Source organism: Elephantulus edwardii, unplaced genomic scaffold, assembly GCF_000299155.1.
Source record: "Elephantulus edwardii isolate Elephantulus edwardi_28Jun2011 unplaced genomic scaffold, EleEdw1.0 scaffold00244, whole genome shotgun sequence".
NCBI lineage: Eukaryota > Metazoa > Chordata > Mammalia > Macroscelidea > Macroscelididae > Elephantulus > Elephantulus edwardii.
Window position 1 is genome coordinate 2506618 of NW_006399994.1, and position 20325 is coordinate 2526942.

At 35.9% G+C, this 20325-nt stretch overlaps 1 protein-coding gene across 1 annotated transcript in view; it reads left to right on the forward strand.

The window, feature by feature from the left end:
* Nucleotides 1-20325, forward strand: part of ARHGEF28 (Rho guanine nucleotide exchange factor (GEF) 28) — a 217976-nt gene that overhangs the window by 65700 nt on the left and 131951 nt on the right. The window contains exons 3-5 of the mRNA XM_006899033.1: nt 6723-7003; nt 11442-11649; nt 16070-16181. Of these exons, the coding sequence (XP_006899095.1) occupies nt 6723-7003; nt 11442-11649; nt 16070-16181 (601 nt within the window). The remainder of the gene's footprint in view (nt 1-6722; nt 7004-11441; nt 11650-16069; nt 16182-20325) is intronic.

The window sequence follows — 20325 nt, forward strand, 5'->3', positions numbered from 1 at the left end:
TTCTGACATCCATTTTGGTCTTTTCTTCCTCTTCTGTCTTTGTAATGACCGTTTACACTCTTCCTGAATGATATCTTTGACATCCTCCCACGAATAGAAATCCAAAATCTCTGTAAATGTTCATTGAAATTAATTTTTAATAAAAACCTATACAAAGAATATTGGAAATCATTGCTATAAGAAACAATAGGAGACCCAACAGACACATGAAGAAATGCTCTAACTCAATGGCAGTAAGAAATGCAAATCAAAACCACAATGAGGTACTATCTCACTCCAGTGGCAAAGTTTATCCAGACAGCAAGGAATACATGTTGGAAAGGATGTGGAGATAGGAACTCTTTTTTTTTTTTTTTTTTGCAGTCACTTGGCCAGGTAGCTGTTTTCCAAATTATATTTTTTTTTTAATTTTACACTGGTTTATTTACAAAATTCTAATACATTGTTTTTCATACCAGGTCTTTCCCATTTCCTTCACCCCCCACCCCCATCAAATTGTGCTACCCTATGATTAACTCCCCCCGACCCTATCCTTACCTCTCGGCTTCCACCCCACTCCCTTGGATCCTCATACTCATTCTACAGTAATGGTTTTATATAGCACTTGTGAGATAGGAACTCTTATGCACTGTTGGTGGGATTATAAAATGGTACAATCATTCTGGAAGGCAGATCCTCAGAAAGCTGACCATAGATATTCCTTATGACCCACTTATTCCACTGATTGGAATATACCCTGAAGAAATGAGAACTATAGTACAGAGACTTCCTTTTTAAAAAAAAAATTTACTAATTTTAATGAATATTTTGGATTTCCATTCATTGTTGCACTTTTCTCCCTGCCCAGCCCTCCCATCCCCAGTTTGTTCGTCTCTTTGAAAAGTAAAATAAATGTTTTTCTTTAGTATACAATCCCCCCACACCTCTCGCACCACCCTGAGTACACTCCACTATGCAACCTTAATTCTGGACTCTTTCCCTCATCAGTTTCAATGCAGTATACATAACTTATCTAGTTTTTCTCAGTCTTACCCCAACCCTGATGTCAGTCCCATTCTACAACAGTGGCACCGTGCAGTATTTGTCCTTTTGTAATTGAGATCTTTCACTCAGCATAATGTCCTCCAGGGTCACCCATTTTGAATAATATTACATGAGTTCCTGTTTTTCAATGCATCGTAGTATTCCATTGTGTGAATATACCACAGCTTTTCTATCCATCCATTTGTTGATGGGTACCTGGGTTGTTTCCAACTCCTTGCTATTGTGAACAAAGCCGCGATAAACATGGGTGTGCATATATCTGTTTGGATGTCGGTTATGGTCTCTTTAGGATATATTCCCAGTAGTGGAATTGCTGGGTCAATTGTTATCTCTATTTGCAACTTTTTGAGAAAGCACCACCCACTTTCCACAGTGGTTGCAGCATTTTACACTCCCATCAACAGTGAATAAGGGTTCCAGCTTCTCCACAACCTCGCCAGCATTTGTTGCTTGCTGTTCTGTTAATTTGCTATTCTGACTGGGGTAAGATGATATCTCATAGTTGTTTTGGGCACAGAGACTTCTACATCAATGTTCATAGCAGCGATATTCACCATTGTAAGAATGTGGAAACAACCCAAATGTCCTACCACAATCAAATGGATTGAGAAATTAAGGAACAGTCACATAATGAAATACTATGCAGCATGTGTGAGCAATGATTTTGTAAATTACTATCTAACTTGGGAGGGACTGGAGAGGATTACGCTAAGTGAACTAACTCAGTTCCATAAGAACAAATGTATGAAACTGTATGAAACCATTATTGTAGAACATGTTTGAGGATCCAAAGGGGGAAGGTGGGAGCAGAGGCGTGAGGATGAGTGACGGCTGGTGGTGGTTATATACTTATGTTGTTGTTGTTATGTGCCGTTGAGTCGCCTGCGACTCATAGTGACCCTATGTACAGCAGCCCTAAACTCTGCTCTTTCCTGTGCCAATCGCACTGTCTCTGACACTCCCATCCCAATTATCCCAGTCACGGAATCAATCCACCTCATAGAGGGCCTTCCTCTACTGCGCTGTCCCTCCACCCTCCCAAGCATGATGTCCTTCTCCAAGGACCTGTCTCTCCTCACAACATGTCCAAAGTATGTTAGATGGAGCCTCAGAATCCTTGCCTCCAAGGGTTGCATAATTTGATTGGTGGAGGGGGCATTGCGGAAAGGAAATGGGAAAGATCTAGCATGAAACACAATGTATACAAACTTTGTAAATAAACCAGTATAAAAGAAAAAAATATTTTTAAAAGAGAGAGCTAGAGAAATGGAGAAATATACCATGCTTATGGATAGGAACACCCGATATAATAAAAATGACAATTCTACCAAAGACAATCTACAAGTTCAGTGCAATCCCAATACAGATACCAATTTTATCCTTCCATATTTTTTTGATGTTTCCTGAATTATTCAAGATTTTGCCCATAACATATCTTAGTATTTCAACTTGAGGCTTGAATTTGTTTTTTAGTACCTTCAACTTGAGATCTTCCCTTTTTATTCTCCAACTCCAGTTCTTTGCACATTCTTTATCTTTTTCTCAATATAACAAAATATGTTAATATTTTTATAGAGATTACAATGACTATAAATTAATGTAGGGAGAATGGACTTCTTTATGATGTTGGCTTGTGCTATTAAAGAATAAGAGCTGTCTTTCCATTTATTCACATTCTCTATCTTTCAAGATTTATTCAGATGTCTATTTATTTCACACTTCTTTTTAGATTTATTCCTAATTAGTCAGCCATCTTTGTTGCTCTTATCAATGACTTTTTTCCTCTACCCTTGTATTGTTTGCCTTATTTCTTTGAATAAGTTACTGATTTATGTGATCTTGTTATCTTACTGATTTTTTTAATACTAGACAGAATCTTTTGTGTTGCTACTGATTTTAAGAAAACTGCCTCTGTTATGTCATTTTTGTCATGTATGGTGGAATCAGAACCAGCTGACCCTCCAGCAAGTTTTGAGAGGCTATAAATCACATAGGAGGGGATTGTCCTTGTTTCTCCTCAGGAGCAGCTGATGCATCCCATCTGCATGTCTTTGGTCTGACAGCACAGCTCTTTATTACTAGACCACGAGAGGTTCCTCTTACTTGTTGTTATGTTCCATTGAATCAAAACTAACTCATACCTGACCCTCCAGTGGGTTTTCAGAGACAGTAAGTCACATAGGAGGAAACTAACCATCTTTCCCCCACAGAGCAGCTGGTAGAGTCAAACTGCTTGTCTTCAGGTTGACAGCATAGTTTCTTACTTGTAGACCTCCAGAGCTCCTTCTAGAATCTCCTTATTAGATAAAAGCCTAATGTTATACCCAAAAATCAACTCAAGGTGGGTTAAACACCTAGGAGTAAAGTCCAAAACTGTAAAAATCACAAGAGACAAAGTAAAACTGAGCTTAGATGGCCTAGCCCATGGTATTAAAAGGCTGAAAAACACAGCCAGAAATACACAACCATGTGAGGATTAAATTGATGAATGAGGCCTTCTAAAATATTAAATCACTGTGTACATAAAAAACTTTTCCCAACAGGGTGAAAAAATAGCCTACTGACTGGGAACAAATATTTGACAATACCATCTTAGACAAGAGTCTCAACAAAAGTTTATAGAATACTATAGAGCCTCAACAAGAAAAACACTGATAATCCAGTTATAAATGAATGAAAGACATGAAAAGAATTTTCACAGAAGACGACATTCAGATAACTAGCAAACACATGAAGAAATGCTCAGAATCACTGGCAATAAGAATTGCAAATCAAAACCACAATGAGATACCATCTCAACCCAGTAGCAGTGGCAAAGTTTAACAAGACAGCAAACAATGATAGCTGGAGAGGATGTAGAGAGGTAGGAACTCTTATACACTGTTGGTGAGATTGTAAAATGGTACAATCATTCTGAAAGGCAATTTGGCTTTTACTAAAACAGCTGAACATAGAAATTCCATATAACCACTATGCCACTGCCTCGAATATATACCAAGAAAATTAGAACTAAGACACAAAACACAATTCCATCTTGATGAAGAATGGGATTGGTATCTATGTAGGAATTACATTGAATTTGAAGATTGCCTTTGGTAAAATTGTCATTTTCACTGTAGTGAGTTTTTCTGTCCATGAGCATGATGTATCTCTCCATTTCTCTAGATCTCTTTTTATTTCTTGTAGTAATGTTTTATAATTTTCTTTTTATAGTTCTTTGGCATTTCTGGTTAGATTTGTTCCCAAGTGTTCATGGTACTCTCTAGACTCTTATTTATTGGTTCTTTTAAAAGTGATGGGCTTACTTGATTTTCCATTTTCACTCTTTCTTCTCTCATTTTCGTAGTAGATTATTTTTATTTGTTCTCAGTATTACAGTTGATCTCATTTTCACCTTCATTTCTACCTTTATGTCACTTTAAATTTAAAATTAAAGTTTATTCTCAATATTTGCTGAAATGTCCCTAGTAATTTTTATTTGAAGAAAGTGAAACTTTTAGTAGATTCCTCAAAGAATTCATGTGTGGTAAATCCTTAGTCCTTTCATGTCTACAACTATCTTTCTGTAGACTTAATACTTGAAGTTAGATTTAAAGCATTGATTTACACTTTATTTTCTCAAGTTTATAAAATTTTTTTTTCATTGTCCTCTTGCTCTGCATGTTATATTTGAGGATTCTGATTTCTGTCATACTGTCTTACCAATCTGTGTTAATTGGTATTTTTGCATAGAACTGTAGTATTTTTCCCCTTTGCTTTAAAAAGGGAATTGTTTTACTAGGCTATGTCTTGGCGTTAATTGTTTCGAGTATACAGAATGCAGTAGTTAGCAGTCTTTTTCAGTTTGTTTATTAAATTTTTCTCTTTTTTTGGTGTATATTTTCTTGACATTTGTTTTAAATAATTATTCTGTTTTGTTGTTTCTCTTTCAGACTCCAGCTACACACACACACACACACACACACACACAAGTCTTTTGTGACTGTCTTCATTTCAGCAGTTTTCTGACACTTTTTATTTCCTTTTAAAACTATTTTTCATATAATATATTCTTTCTGTTACATTTTCTTTTTACTTTATTCATCTTTTTTAAGTGCCTTGTAAGTATAGTCTTCATTTCTCAGGTAGTCTTGTTGTTTCATTTTATATTCTCATCAACGTTTTTCATTTTTTTTGTATCTCGTTACTTCCATATTTATTTTATGCATATCGAGGTTTTCTTGTTTTTAAGGATGTGCAGAGGGAATTTTTTCAGCTGAAACCCCCCTGTTTCCCCTCCTCACCTCCCATTGGGATGTTATGTTTGGAATTGAGGTGATGATAATGCACTATGGGAAGCATTCCTCATTTTAAAGAAGTTTTTCTTATGATTACTTGGTGTAGATATGGTTACTTTCCCCACTTATTTACTGAATTTGAAATGGTTTTCAAGGTTTGTGGTTCAAGAGTGCCCTCTTTTGACAACAAAATACAGAACATTTTCTCTAATGATGTCATTTTCCTTTGATGGTGGGAGGAGAGATTGTGTGTTCTTTAATTTAGGACTTCAGATTTTCCACTTGATTCTTTTTACCTTCACCACCCAATCTCTGAAGGATGTTGGTCACTTCTTTTTACTGTCTTCCCCAGAAGCTACACTTTTTGATAACTGCCATTTCAATCTTGTGTATTTTCAGTCCTTTTCTTAAACTAAGCGCTTTGATCCATCAGGACTCTTTTTCGCATGTGTGTGGTGAAATTCCTTTTTCCATTGCTGATTTTTAGATTAATTTTAGACCTCCCCATTAGGGTCTCTCCCCTCTCTGCCATTTACATTTATCCAGATGGCCATTTCCATTGAAGGCTTGTAGGAGGTTAAGAGATTGTTTGCTGAGATTTGATGTTTATTTTACTAAAAGTAGTTTGAAGTTTATGAAATGTTCTTGTTTCTGCTTAATCAGAGTATATTTTTTTAGTGTAGTTTTGTCTATTATTTTTGTATTTAGCAAGCTCTGATTTATGCAGCTGTCGTATTACCTTAATTACCTGAATTCTCATTCTTTTTTAAAATAAGTTTATCCAATCTTTAGTTTTTATCTCAAATGCCCTGCATTCCCTTCATTTTGAGTCATCAATTCATTAAATGTTAAAAGCCTAATCAGTGTCTGAGTTGTAAGACTTGTGAAACACTCGGTTGGTTTTCTTCCATTGTATTAATTATAGTAGCCTACTGAAAGAAAATAGATCCTAAAAGAATTGAACTTTTGTTTACATAAAATAGAAACAAGAACAGACAAGATAATAAAGATTAACAGAGTGAAAGGGTTTTTTTTTGTTTTTTTTTTTGGACTCCATACTATCTTTATTCATCTACAGATTTTCAGCTGTGGTCAAAAAGGTACTTGATGTACCCTAATCACATCTCCTACTTTGCTTTTTCCTCACCCTTCTGCAGTTCATTCTCAACCCCTTACCTCTTCTTTTTTCCTCTGCATCTGTACAGATTCTATTTATCTTTCTTTTTTTTTCTATAATTATATTTTATTAATTTTCATAAACATTTACAGAGATTTTGGGCTTCCAGAGTGAAAGGTTTTTAAATTGGGAAAACTTTATTCCTTTTTAGCCAAACCAGTTTTTTTTCTGTTGTTTTTGTTTTTTGTTTTTCTCAGAAAATGTTTTCTCTTTTCTACTACCAGGTGGGTGATTTGGATATTAATTATATTAATATAGAAGGAATCACTGCCAATACCAACCTTGAATCCATGGGGGCCACTCTTGAACCTCAGAGCTGCAAGAACAGCCTTTCCAGTGAAGTCAGTGCTGGTATGAACCCACGCAGGGACAGCAGTGAAGTGACATCAGATTCTGAAGCCCGGCAGTGTTTCATCTCACCGTCTAGCTCGTGTATTTCTAATATGCATCTCTCTTTTGGTCCACATGGATTTGAAAAGGAACAAGGCCATTTGAAGAAAAGAAGGTAAAATGCTATCATTTAGAAGAAACAATGCAGAACATCAAAGAACTTAGTAGACTTGAAAAATTCTATTTTCTTTTTTTATTATACAATATTACTTCATTCACTTTTGTTCCTACATTAAAGTATTGGCCCCTTTTACATTTCTATATATGACATTTCATATCTGATGGGTTGAAAATAAGACTAAACTGAAGTAAAATAATGAAAAGCCATAATGAAAAGCAATTTTGTACTTACTAGATTGGCAGAATTAAGACATCTAGTACATAGCTTCTTACAACTAGACCACCAGAGTCAGCAATCATATCATACTTCATCAAGAATGCATATAATGAATGTACTTCTCTATTACTGACAGAAATGAGTAGAAAGTGTTAAAACAGCTTTGGATAATAGTATATCATCATACTGTGGAGCCCTGGTGGAGCAGTAGTTATATACTGAGGTGCTGACTGAGAGGTTGGTAGTTTGAACCTTCCAATCAGTTCTTTTCTTTCATCTATGATTGTTATGAACCAGAATTCACTTGATGATATTAGGTTATTTTTCAATTTTTTTGTTCTGTATAATTCAACATGAATATACCCTGTAACTCAGCAATCCAATATCTGTATACTAGAAAATATTTGCAAAGAACTTAAAATGGGCAAGTATACAGAAATTATGGGAGAGTTACATAATGGTATACAGTGAAAATGAATGAATTATATTTGCATTTAAAAGTGTCCCTTTTAAATGTATGGTATGATTGCCTGTTTGTTCATTCATCCTTGTGCCCATTTTCTTTAGGAAATAGCCGATTTTTCCTAAGTTCCATATCCTAGCTCTAGGATGATATGTTCGCGTTAGCATATTTAGCCATGGATCAAAAATTAAATAGAGCATACATGTATGAAGGTATGCATATAGATGTTTTCTGTGCATAAATATCCACAAAGGTGGATGAATATTTAGAAAATATTTGTCAGAAAGGAGAGCAAGAGAATGCAGGTAGCCAGTCATTGTTCTCAGTGCTTTGTGCTCATTTATAGTATCTTGAGAATGTCAGATGTTAAGAGGCAGGTTTTGATACCTAAAGACTTACATGGAACCCATAAATAACAAAACCTTTTTCTTTAGATTTATATTTTTTTATTTTATTTTATTTTATTTTATTATTCTTGTGTGCATGTACGGTCAAATCAGATCTGACTGGTACAGGAGGAGATTGCCCCTCCTTCCCCGGCAGAGCATCTGGTGGATTCGAACCATGCACCTCTGGGACTGTAGTTGCAGCTTCTTGCCACTAGGCCACCTGAGCTCCCCTTAGATTTATATTTTGTGAATTACAACATTGCTAGAAATGGAATTGATAGAATATTTGAATATTTTAGAATTTCAGCATTAACTACTTGGAGCTATCAGCTTCTCCATCATGGCCAGAGGTTGCCAGCTAACACAAGCTTTTATATAGTCCTGCAGAAAGCAGATTTAAGTGTGAGTGATTAACATTGTCTGCTAGAACCTTTAAGAGCATCAAGGTTTTGAACCCCAGGTCTTGAGAAGTGAATATGATTCTTACTGGAGGCACTCTACAGATGCTAGTGTTGGGTGCTGTTGAGTTAATTTTCTACCTATATTGATCCCTGTGACAGACTAGAACCACCCAAAGGTTGTCTAGGTTGTAATTTTTATGGAAGCAGGTCTTTCTCCAGTGAAGCAAGTGAGTGGATTCAAACTCCCAACCTTTTGATTATAGTTGGAAGGGCTCCAGTACTCTAGGGAGACGAGGAAGAAAAAGACATAGACAAACTCTCTGTTCTACTTACGCATATATTCATAGGTTATCTAAATTCATCTTCTTTTTAATTTATTATTGATTTCAATGAAAATTTACAGAAACTTTGGATTTCCATTCATTCATTGTTGCACTTTTCTCCCTTCCCAACCCTCCACCACCTAGTACACTACCCTCTTGGAAAAGTAAAAGGAAAATTCTTTCATTGTTTTGCAAACCCTCCCCCAGGTCCACTCCACCATGTAGCCTTTGCTCTAGACTCCTGTCATGACAAAAATACCTAATCACATATCCCTTAAACAGTTTTCTCCCTTATCTGTTTCAATGCAGTATACATTATTGAACTCATTTTTCTCAGTCTCCCCCCAACCCTGAGGTCAGTCCTGTTTTACAACAGTGGCACCATGCAGTAAATTATGATCTTTGTGCTCTGATAAATTTTAACATTTCCCTGCTGGAGTTAGAATTGTACCTCTATAGATAAACTATTTAGTCTGAGTCGAGGTAATTAGTAACCTTTGTAAAGAATTCCCAGCTCAAAGAAGAACGTGGGGGGACAAGAGGTAAAAAGAAGCCTTAAGAGGAAAACAGTGAGAAACCCTGGTGTCACAGTAGTTAGACATTCGGCTGCTAACCGAAAGGTTCATGGTTCTAAACCACCAGCTGCTCTGGAGGAGAATGTAGCAGATTGCTTCCATAAAGGTTACAGCTTTGGAAACCAAATTACAGGGCTTTGCACATATCATTATGATACTTGGGGTTTTGTAGTGATGGAGAAATAGTGTATATATTTTGAAAGATTTGTGTTATACTAGGATACTATGCAGGCAACCAAGTAGATATTGACCTAAAATCTCAGCAGTACAATGGTCACAAGTTGAAAGACAATGCAAACTTTGATCCCCTTTAAAGTCTTTTGTTTCAAGAGAACACTGTTGAATAGAAAACTGCATGATAACGAAAACAACTCATTGCTGTCAAGTAGGAACTGACTCGTAGCTGACCCCCCAGCAAGTTTTCTGAGACTATGGATAACACCTGTTGCAATGACCCATCTTTCTTCCTTTGAGCATCTGGCAGATTTGAACTGCCAGCCTTTGGGTTGGCAGCACAACTCCCTACCCCTAGGCCACCAGAACTGTCTTAAAAACAATGTAGCTCCTTCAAATAACCTGTAATTAAATTACTGTGAGAATCAAAGCATCAACCTTTATTAGAAAGGTTTTCTAACACAAGACTTCAGTCTTTTATGAGAAATAATTTGATACATTAAAAAATATTTGAGTCTTGTGTTCAGGTAAAATGTAAATTCCAACTCCTTTTTACCTCTTCCCCTCAGAATTCTTGGTGAATCCTCAAGGGAGGAAATCTCACTTTTTGAAGTCCTCAGGGGTGCCAAATGTGACTCTTGATTAACTGCTCCATCTACCAGTGTTCAGAAGTATCTAAGATTCAAGGCGTTAGACACTGATTTCAATGTTCACTTTAGAGACCTGGATTAATGAGATCTCTGTTCAAAGTGTTATATGAATCATTAAATTTGTTTTCTGTGGCCATTAAATAGCCTGTGATTCTTTAAGGTTTATAACTCAAACAGACTGATTCCAGGTGTCATTTTTCTGGGCTTTTAAAAATATATTTTACATCAAGACAGTTTCATTGTGTTTTGGTTAAAATTTTAGTTGCAGAATGGTAACAAAGAAAAGCACCTTTATTAATCTGCCATCTTTAACATGTCTGTGGAAGCTGTTGGCCTTGAAGTCTGAGCAGTTTGAAATGTAAATGTTGTGGAATGAACTAGGAATGTGACAGGTCAAATTCTTTGCGTTTTATGACTGTGAAAGTTCCATGAGGAAAGAGAAGGAGTTGAACAGAAGCACTTCCTGTTTGTGAGGTGGAATTCTTACAGGAATCGTTTTGAAGTATTTCTGTAAATAATAATCAAATGTGGCATGTTTGGAACTTAATGCTCCGCTAACTTCTGACCTGTGTCTTGATAACAACTGAGATGTAAGAGCCTTGAAAGCTCTTGTTTCCTTTTGTCCACTGGAACTTTTCTGCTAAGAGATGGAGAAAGAATGCCATAGTGTGTATGTCACTTGCAAATTCTACCTGATGAAAAAGCTACATAATAGTCAGTGACTCTGTTTTGTCCGTATTTAAATACTTAACCTTTCAGAGGCTGGAGAGCGAGAGAATGGTGAACAATCTCCTCCCAGATGATTTACAACCTTTGAACACCTACCTTCTGGAGGGTCAGCTATGAGTCAGTTCTGACTCGACAGCATATAACAACTACTTAAAGCGTATAATTATTACTTTCACAAAATAGAACTCACGAGGATTTCTAACTTTAACTAGTTTTTGTTTCTTGAAGTGCTTGAAATATTTTTGGTTAGAAAGAAATGTTCATTTGAGAAAATGTCATTTCTTTTAAGGAGCTCAAAAGGCAGAAATAACAAAAATGACTTAAGTATAAATTTCTTTGAAAAATAGCTGAGTGTTCTTTGTACCTCATACCAATGAGAGGACTTAAATTCAAAAGTGTAGAAACCAATGACTCACTCAATTATTTGTCTGTCGGTGTATCCATCCATCCACTTACCTCCCCACCCATCTATCTGTGTAATTAATTACTTATACACTTACCCTGTGTTTTAGCTCTAGTCTTGATGCCTTGGATGCTGACAGTGAAGGTGAAGGACACTCTGAGCGATCCCATATGTGTTATACTCCAATTTCCCAGAATGCCTCAAGAACTGGGATTCCTAGTGGCGACGAATTAGATTCTTTTGAGACCAACATTGAACCAGATTTTAATATCTCCAGGGCTGAATCACTCTCTTTCTCAAGTAATCTTCAGCCAAAGGTATTCTTATGGGTATTCCTTTGTTTATTTAAGTGTGGAATATATGTTGTTTAAATTTATTAATCGACATCTGAAAGACAAATTCTGTTCCTTCGTGTGATAATGTAATCTAAAGATCTGTAAGAAGTTTTACATACTTTAGACATATTGTCAGGAGGCACCGGCCCTTAAAAAAAAAAAAAAAGACATCATCATAAGAAAGGTCGCGGGTCAGAGAAAAAAGAGGCCCTCAATGAAATAGATTGACACAGTGACTACCACACTGGAGTTGAGCATGGTGGAAATCATGACAATGATGAAGGGTAGCCTAAGATTTTGATCTGTTGCTCACAGGGTTACTTTGAATCATATGAGAGGTCAAGTCTTTTTTTAAGTTTTCCTTTTTCTAGAACTTGCTCATAAATCCTGATTTGTATGTTCTCTAACTCTTCACAAGTTCATACAATGTTTCACATTCTTGGAAATCTTTTATGATTTCATACCATAGTCTTTTCCATTATCCCAAAGGAGGAAAACTGGTAGTATTAAATGGATGCTAGTTGTCAGACTTTCTTTCCTCACATACATTTCCACATGTATGACATTAGTGAGTGCACTGTGCTAGTTGCACGGAGGCAGTACTTGTTACCTTTCTTGATTGTGTGACCTAACTTGGAGCATCATACATTTTGTCAACTTTTCCCTAAAAGTCAGGCTTTTCTCTTACTTGCCAATTCATATTGGAATATATAATGTTATGATTGTTTCTTAAAATAACTTTACTGCTCTAATATTTTTGAACAACCTGTTTGGTTTTTTAATGTAAGTCTTCTTCCTATTTTATTTCTATTATTGTTCATTTGTTTTCTTGTAACATGAGCGTACTACTACAAAACAATACATCCCACAACTCTTCTTACGATGAACACACAGTTATTATAATAATGCTTTCTTTTTGGACCATGTCCTAAAATATACAAAACATGTTTTAAGGGTATATATAATGTATAATTTTCTCATAACTCTTTTGAACATAAGTAGTGCTTTTATTTATTTATCTATTTATTTATTTTTCTATCTATTTAAAATTACTTTTAAAGTTGTGTACAAATATTAGTTGTCTCTTCAGGTTGTCTGTGCTTATTTATAGATGACATAAAACAAAAAACAACCTTTAAGTAATAATTCTTCTGTCAAGTTCCTCATTTCTGAAGCAAGTAGAACTATTATTATCCTTTAAACAAAGTCATGTGATATTTTTGAGAAAAAGGACATGGGTGTGGTTGTTAATGTGGATATTTTAAAATTTTCCAGCTTGAATATAATTATGAAAAGCTCATTATTACTTGGAGTGTATTTGGTTACTCTTTGCATAACAGCCCCATGTTACTCATTTTTAAGAAAAATTGTTGTTACTGTGCACCACAGAGTCTTAACTGACTCATAGCTGACCCTCTGGTGAGTATCGGAGTCAGTTAATCACATTGGAGGAGATTGCCAACACTTCTCCCATGGAGCAGCTAGTGGATTTGAGCTGTGTACCTTTGGGACTGCAGTTCAGGTTCTTGTTACTAGGCCACTAAACTCCCTAAGAATTATTTTTGTTGTTGATAATGATTGCTGTCGAGTCGAGCACAACTCATAGCGGCCCTATGAACAAAAGGACTGAAGCCTTCCTTTATCTGTCATCTTTTCTCCAAGTTCAGCATTTCCAGAGGCATGTAGTTTAGGAAGTGGATGCCACTCCTACTTCCAAACCTAAATCAATCTGAGAGTTCCACCAAACACTGTCCATGAGGGATAGCCATGATGGTGTTTACACATCTGTGGCACAGTTGTTCCATTATGGCATTTGAAACCCCAATGGCACAAGATTCAGTAAATAGATTACCTCAGCACAGAAAATTGACCCAAGTGCTGTATGACTTAGAAGAATATTCCTCCAAAATATAGTGACAAGGGATTAAAATATAATCCCTCAGTCCCAACTTTTAAATATAAGGGTCTTCCGGGAGGTCTTGTTGACTCTAAATAAGAGTCTGAAATAAAAACCAACCACACAATCCACACAGATCCTCAACCAAAACAAGAACACCATCTTACAGAATCCAGCTGCTTCATCCAACTCCAAAATGGAGACAATAACCTGGTGTTATATGTTGTTGTTGCTAAGTATCATCAAGTAGCAACCCTATAAACAAGCCTGTCTTAATCTGTTAGCTCTACCAAACATTGTCAACCATGTGTAACCATTATGGCATTTGATGCATCATTAGCATGCTATTTAGTGTCACAGCAATCCCAAGTTACCTCAGTACAGCAAAATGACAGAACAGTACTGTACTACATAGGAAAATGTTCATTTCAAACACAAAACTTGGCCAGAGGGCCTGCAGCCCTCGGGCCTGAATGAATTTTAGTAAAACCCCAGCCAGCACACCAATCTGTCATTGGCTCCAACAAGAGGCTTCTTGCCCACTCTCTCACCAAACAACTGGGCCACAGCCAACCTCAATCCAGCACCAAGAAGAATTAATCTCATGAAATATACCCTGCCTCATTTCCATAAGTACCTAATGTAACTTTTTGTAAAGGGATCTAGAAAATTTCCCAAGTGCCCTTATTATGAAAAAATTATTAATGTATGAAACTCCAGTATAGAGATAGCTAACTAAGGCCCCTGGTGCCCATGCCACTGTTGGCACCATAAGACAGATGGAGCTGGCCTCTCTGACATGGATTCCAGGCTCCTGGGGCTGGGGCTGGAGAGAGACAGATAGGAGCTGGGGAATGTGATTCTGACAAGACAGTAGGGAGCCACTGCTCTGCACCCTTTGCTGCATAGTGCGTTTCCTGCTTTCTACTTTCCTCCAAGCTCTTTAACTAAATGTATGAACTTAGGTCAACTGTCCATTTTCACTTAGTGGAAACTAGAACCCTCACATAGTGGTTCAAAATTTTAGTAACAGATTTTTACATTATTTCTTTTTAGCACTAACCTTAAATGTTACCTTGAAAACATGCATTTTATCATTCCTAAAGTTTCTAGGCATCTTAGGGATGTGAGTTGGGTACCATGAATGATCTTAAGGAGCTGTATTGCATATAAGTTTTACATTTCCTAGAACACATAAGTCAGTGAGACTGGCTCAGGTTAGGGCAGGCTTGAGAGCTGTTGTACTTAGGGTCTGTATGAGCTGCACATGACTCGATGGCACATAACAACAACAACAACAACAACAACAACAAATCCCAACCTTCTCATTTTACTCTTTCCATGCGTAATAATCTTACTCATGTGAATTATTTTGGTAGTGTGTGTGTAGATATAATGGTATTTAACATAGAAGGATTAATGAGAACCCATGTAGTGTAGCCGCAGTGACCATGCTTGTCTGATGGCTTGAATCCACCAGCGGCTCAGCAGTCCCCTCCTGTTATGAGTTAGAGCCATGGAAGCCCAACAGAGAGCTGCAATGGGTCAAACTCCAGTCAATGGAAATGAATACCAAGATAATCTAAATAATATGCAAACAGGAAAATAGAAACAAAAAGAAAAGTCATTTAAAAGAAATAATAAGTCATCAGAGACTAGAAATATTTGTATATTGACTGGATGTGTCCTTCTCAGGAGATTACAGCTATCAGTATCCATTTGAATAGCTGTTTAGAGGTTTAGAAAAATTTTGATTATTGCAAATGGCTGGTCCTCTAAGTTCTAATAATCTTAAGTATAAAAATAACAGTTAATAAAAGAATTTTGTTTGAATGTTATTTATTTATTTATTATAATGTTATTTATTTAATTACCCTTGAACAACTTGGGGGTTAGGAGGACCAACCACATGTACATTTGGAAATCTGTGCCTAGTTTTCAATTATGCCTTGAACAACAGGGGTTTTAATTTTGAAGGTCCACTCACAGTGGGTTTTCTACCTGTTGCTAGTGTGGTGCACTTAGGTGTTTCTAAGTATCCCCTTAAAACACTCTGTGGCACTGAGCATCTCCACATGAACAGTGCAGGGTCAACTGTACAGTATTCATAAACAACACCAAAATAACTGGTTGCTCAAGTTGGGGGGGAAATCTGCCAAACTCTCTGTTGAATGTAGGAGAAAAAGTCCATTTGACCAGCGTTTCACTTTTATTCAACTTGGTTGAGATGTCTCAATTGCATTTGAAGGAATACATTAAACTAATCCCAAGGATAAAATATTAAAAAAAACTAATCCCAAGAGCTCAGTTTTACTAGCATTAAAGCATCAAAAAGAAAATAATATTTTAAGTGTTGTGAGAGACAATGGAAAACAAATTATTTCATAAAATTATATCAGAAATTTTCAGTTTCATCTTTTCCGATAGACACTGACTTAGTGACAATATGGTTCATGTTTTGTGTAGAGTTAGTGCTGTTTTTAACCTCATTGTGGTCTCTTTTAGGAGTCTTTGATTTCTGGAGTCCGCTCTCGTTCTTACTCCTGCTCATCACCTAAGATTTCCTTAGGAAAGTCTCGGTTGGTGCGTGATTTCACAGTATGCAATTCAAGTGAAGGTATGCAGTCTTCACCATTTGGCTTTGAAAGCATTCTATTTTAGAGAGGATATTCAGTTAATGAAAGTAAATAATATACCTAAGGGCATTTGGTCAGAAATCTCGAAATATATTTTTCCAAGTTTGACAAAACATTTGTGTCATTGAATCTTAGTGAGATATTTGCCTATCTCTTTATTCCTTTGTTCTTTGAATAAAATACCAAACTAAAATTGGTTCTAGATTTATTATCATATGATCTGAAGAGGATTTTATTTAAGTATATTGTAAAACATTACTTTTATATTCAAATTGCCTGAATGATCTAACTCCTCAGGGGTCAAAACACTACAAAATATATTTTTCCTTACTTTATCATTTTCTTTTTTAAAAGCAAATAACTTGAGAGAATTGGAATAACAGGAGCAAACAGTATTTGAAACATAACTATCCATTTTTTTATGTCAGTGTAAGCAGAGATATTCCTTTCTTGCAACAAACTTCAGTTTAACTATAGTATTTGCACACAAATCATCATTGTATAATTTAATGAAATTTCATATGTTAATTCAGATGAAAAAATAGTTATGAGTAACTCAAGAAGTTCACATATATGTCTTCCCAATTATTATCTCTGTTTCCAACTTTATTTTGGAATGTAGTTGTCATATTTTCTGTAAAAAAATATTGTAATATACTATACCATGATATGACAATTACATTTAAAGGCATATTTGAATTTATCTTTCCTAATCTTTAATAATGGTATTGTACAAAAATTACTTCTCAGTATTTTAAATACTGTCTTTCTTGATTATATCCATAAGAGTCTTGAAAGATTAAAAAAGCAGGAAATGAGCTAAAATACTTAGATTGCATTATGAAAGAGTTAAGCTAGGCTTTTTTTTTAACTCCTCCTTTCCCTAATTATCTTGCTTTTATTATTTTTCTATTTGTTCCCAACTATGTGAATCTGAATAGTAAAACTAAAATCTTTGTGCATGAACTACTATACTACTTTAAATGGATAGATGTTCACTAATGTTTGTTGAATGAATTATACTAGACAAAATGCATGAAACACAAAACAAGAGCCAAGTGTGGGGATTTACTTCCTCTTCTTTCTGGGAAATAATTCTGGATGACGAGAGGTCAAGCCTGATAGTAAACCTCTAAATTTTATTGTTGGACTAGGAAAATGGAGACACAATTAAGAGAAAATAAGGAAGGATACCATTCTCTTGAGAGGACAGGAAAAGAAAATAGTCTGACTTGACCCAGGACTCTTTCTATATCCCAGATCTAAATACCCCAGTCTCCCTAAGTTTAGTTGAGGTTGGAATGTCTTTGAATGACAGCTTGCCATTCTTTTAGTGAGCTGTTGTTGTGTGCCATTTAGTAGGAACCAATTCACAGCTGATCCTCCAGGAGGTTTTTGGAGGCACTAAATCACACAAAAGGAAAATGCACATCCTTTTCCCTTGGAGCAGCTAGTGGATTTGAACCATGTACCTTTGGGATTACAGTGCAGTTTCTTACCACTAGGCCATCTGTTACACTGTAATAGTTGGAAAACACTTGGAGATCCTTTGTGCATTGAAAAAATGATAGCCTTGCCTTCATGTCTGTGATATTCCTGACTTGTCAGAGTGTGGAAAGATTGAAGAGATGATTAAGAGGGAGTTGATTGTAAGAACAAAAGGCTCTGGCTTAGATGTTCTTTAGTGAGTAAGAGTAGGTATCTTTGCCTTATGTACAATTTGTAAAACTTTGCTTTGAAATTAGAAAGAATTTGAAAGAATTAGAAAGAAGTTGACATCAATAACTTTGGTTTTTCTGTGAATAAAATCATGTGTTTAAGTAGTATATTTAACATTTCAGCAGTATATTTTAAAATAGTCTATCTAAATAAAGTTTTATAATATAAAGAAGGTAAAGATTATAAACAGGTAATTTTATTGAAGCTAAAAATGAAATGTATAAAGATACTCATATTTCAGTGGATAGTTGTGTTAGATTGTGTCAGGAATGATAACTGTTAAAGTTAGTAAAAACACCATAGACTATGTAGAATAAATTAATTTCCACTGAAGAAATCATTATTATTTTTTTACTATATTTATGTGGTTACAACACAGTCATGGTGACATTATTAGCTTTTTTGTGCACGTGAAGTCACAACTGAAAAGAACCTGACTTGATCATGTACACTTTAGTCCTCAAAGTGATATCTTTGCTCTTTAACACTTTAAAGAGATCCTTTACAGTAGTTTTTCTCAGTGTTATATGTACTGAAAATTTAAAAAAAAGTTTCTGAAATAAATTTAATAGAGAGAATTTTTACTATTATTGAAAATGTATGAAGATTTATGCAGCACAAATTTCAATTTAATTCTGAGTAATCTTTGCAGTTACTGAGTAATCTATTTGAGTAAGCTATGCATCCTACAAGAGATGGGTTGACACAGTGACTGGAGTCATGGGGGTAGGTGTGTCAGAGGTGGTGAGATTGGCTTGGGATAGGACAGGGTTCAGAGCTATTGTGTACAGGGTTGCTATGAGTTACAGGTGACTTGACAGCACGTAACGTTGATTGCAGCAATCTATGCAAACTCAGCATGGAAACATTAGCAATATCATTGAACTAGTCAAGTCACATCTCATTTTGTCTGCTCAGCATATTGTTGTTGTTAAGTACCATTGAGTTGTGATCTGAACACTTGCATAACTTTCATCATTTCTCCAAGTTCGTAGAGTTTCTGGAGGCAAGCAGTTTTGGAAGCAAGTTATTTCAGAAGTGGATGCCACTCCTGTCCTTTTTCCAAGCGTGTTTTAATAGGGGAGCTCCACCAAACACTGTCCACCATTGGTAACCATTATCATGTTTGATACATAAGTGTCACAGTGTTTAGCATCACAGCAACCATGAGATTGTATAAACACAATGGAAAGATACAATTCCAACACCAGCCTTTTCTGATCTTTAAGCCAGATAGTACTCCTGTGTCCTTTAAGAAACAAATGTCTATAGATCTATATTTAAGTTGCAAATGGGCATACTTAAATGTTCTGTGATTCCTGTTCTTTGTAACGTTATGTATAATTTGCCATGATCCACATAGTAAAATGCCTTTGTGCAGTCAATAAATCACAGGGAAACATCTTTCTTATATTCTCTGGTTTCAGCTAAGATCTCTCTGACATCATTTACGGCATTCCTTGTTCTACACCCTCTTCTGAATCTTGCTTGAGTATTTGGTATTCCACTGATAATGTATTACCATGAATGTTTTCTGTGATATTAATATTGTTGTTGTGCTGTTATATGCATTGAGTCATTTATGGCTCACAGCGACCCTATGTACAATAGCCCTGAAACCTGCTCTATCCTGTGCCAACTGCACTGTCTCTGACACACCCACCCATAATACCCCAGTCACTGAATCAATCCATCTCATCAATGGTCTTCCTCTCTCTGTTCCTTTATCATTCCAAGCATGATGTCCCTCTCCAAGAAATGATCCTTTCTTGCAACATGTCCAAAGTATATCATATGAAGTCTCAGAATCCTTGCCTCCAAGGAGTAGCCTGGTTTCACCTTTGCTGGGACAAACCCATCTGTTGTCCTGACAGTCCATGGTATAGTCAACACTTTTCTCCAGGATTACAGTTCAAAGACATCAATTATTTTCTATTATCTCTAGACATTGTCTGGCTCTCTGACACATAGGAAGCAGTTGCAAAGGCTATGGCCTGGATCAGGCACACCTTAGTCTCCAGCCCCAGCTCTAGTCATTGTTCTTCAGTACTCTGGAGAGGTCCCTGACATCCACCTTTTTTTTAATATTATTTATTTATTTGTTTTTTTACAGAGGTTTTGGATTTCCATTCATTCATTGCCGCAATTTTCTCCCTTCCCACCCCTCCCCACTAGCTCGCTTCCCCCTCCAAAGAGAGAAAAAAGAAAAAAAATTCCTTCATTAGTATACAATTCCCACGTCCCTTCCCCCCTACCCCCCACCCCGAGTACACTTCTCTATGCAACTTTAATTCTGGATTCCTGTGCTAACCTTAATACTTAATCATATATCACTTCTAATCTGTTCTTTCCCTCATCTGTTTCAATACAATATACATAATTTATCCAGTTTTTTCTGTCATACCC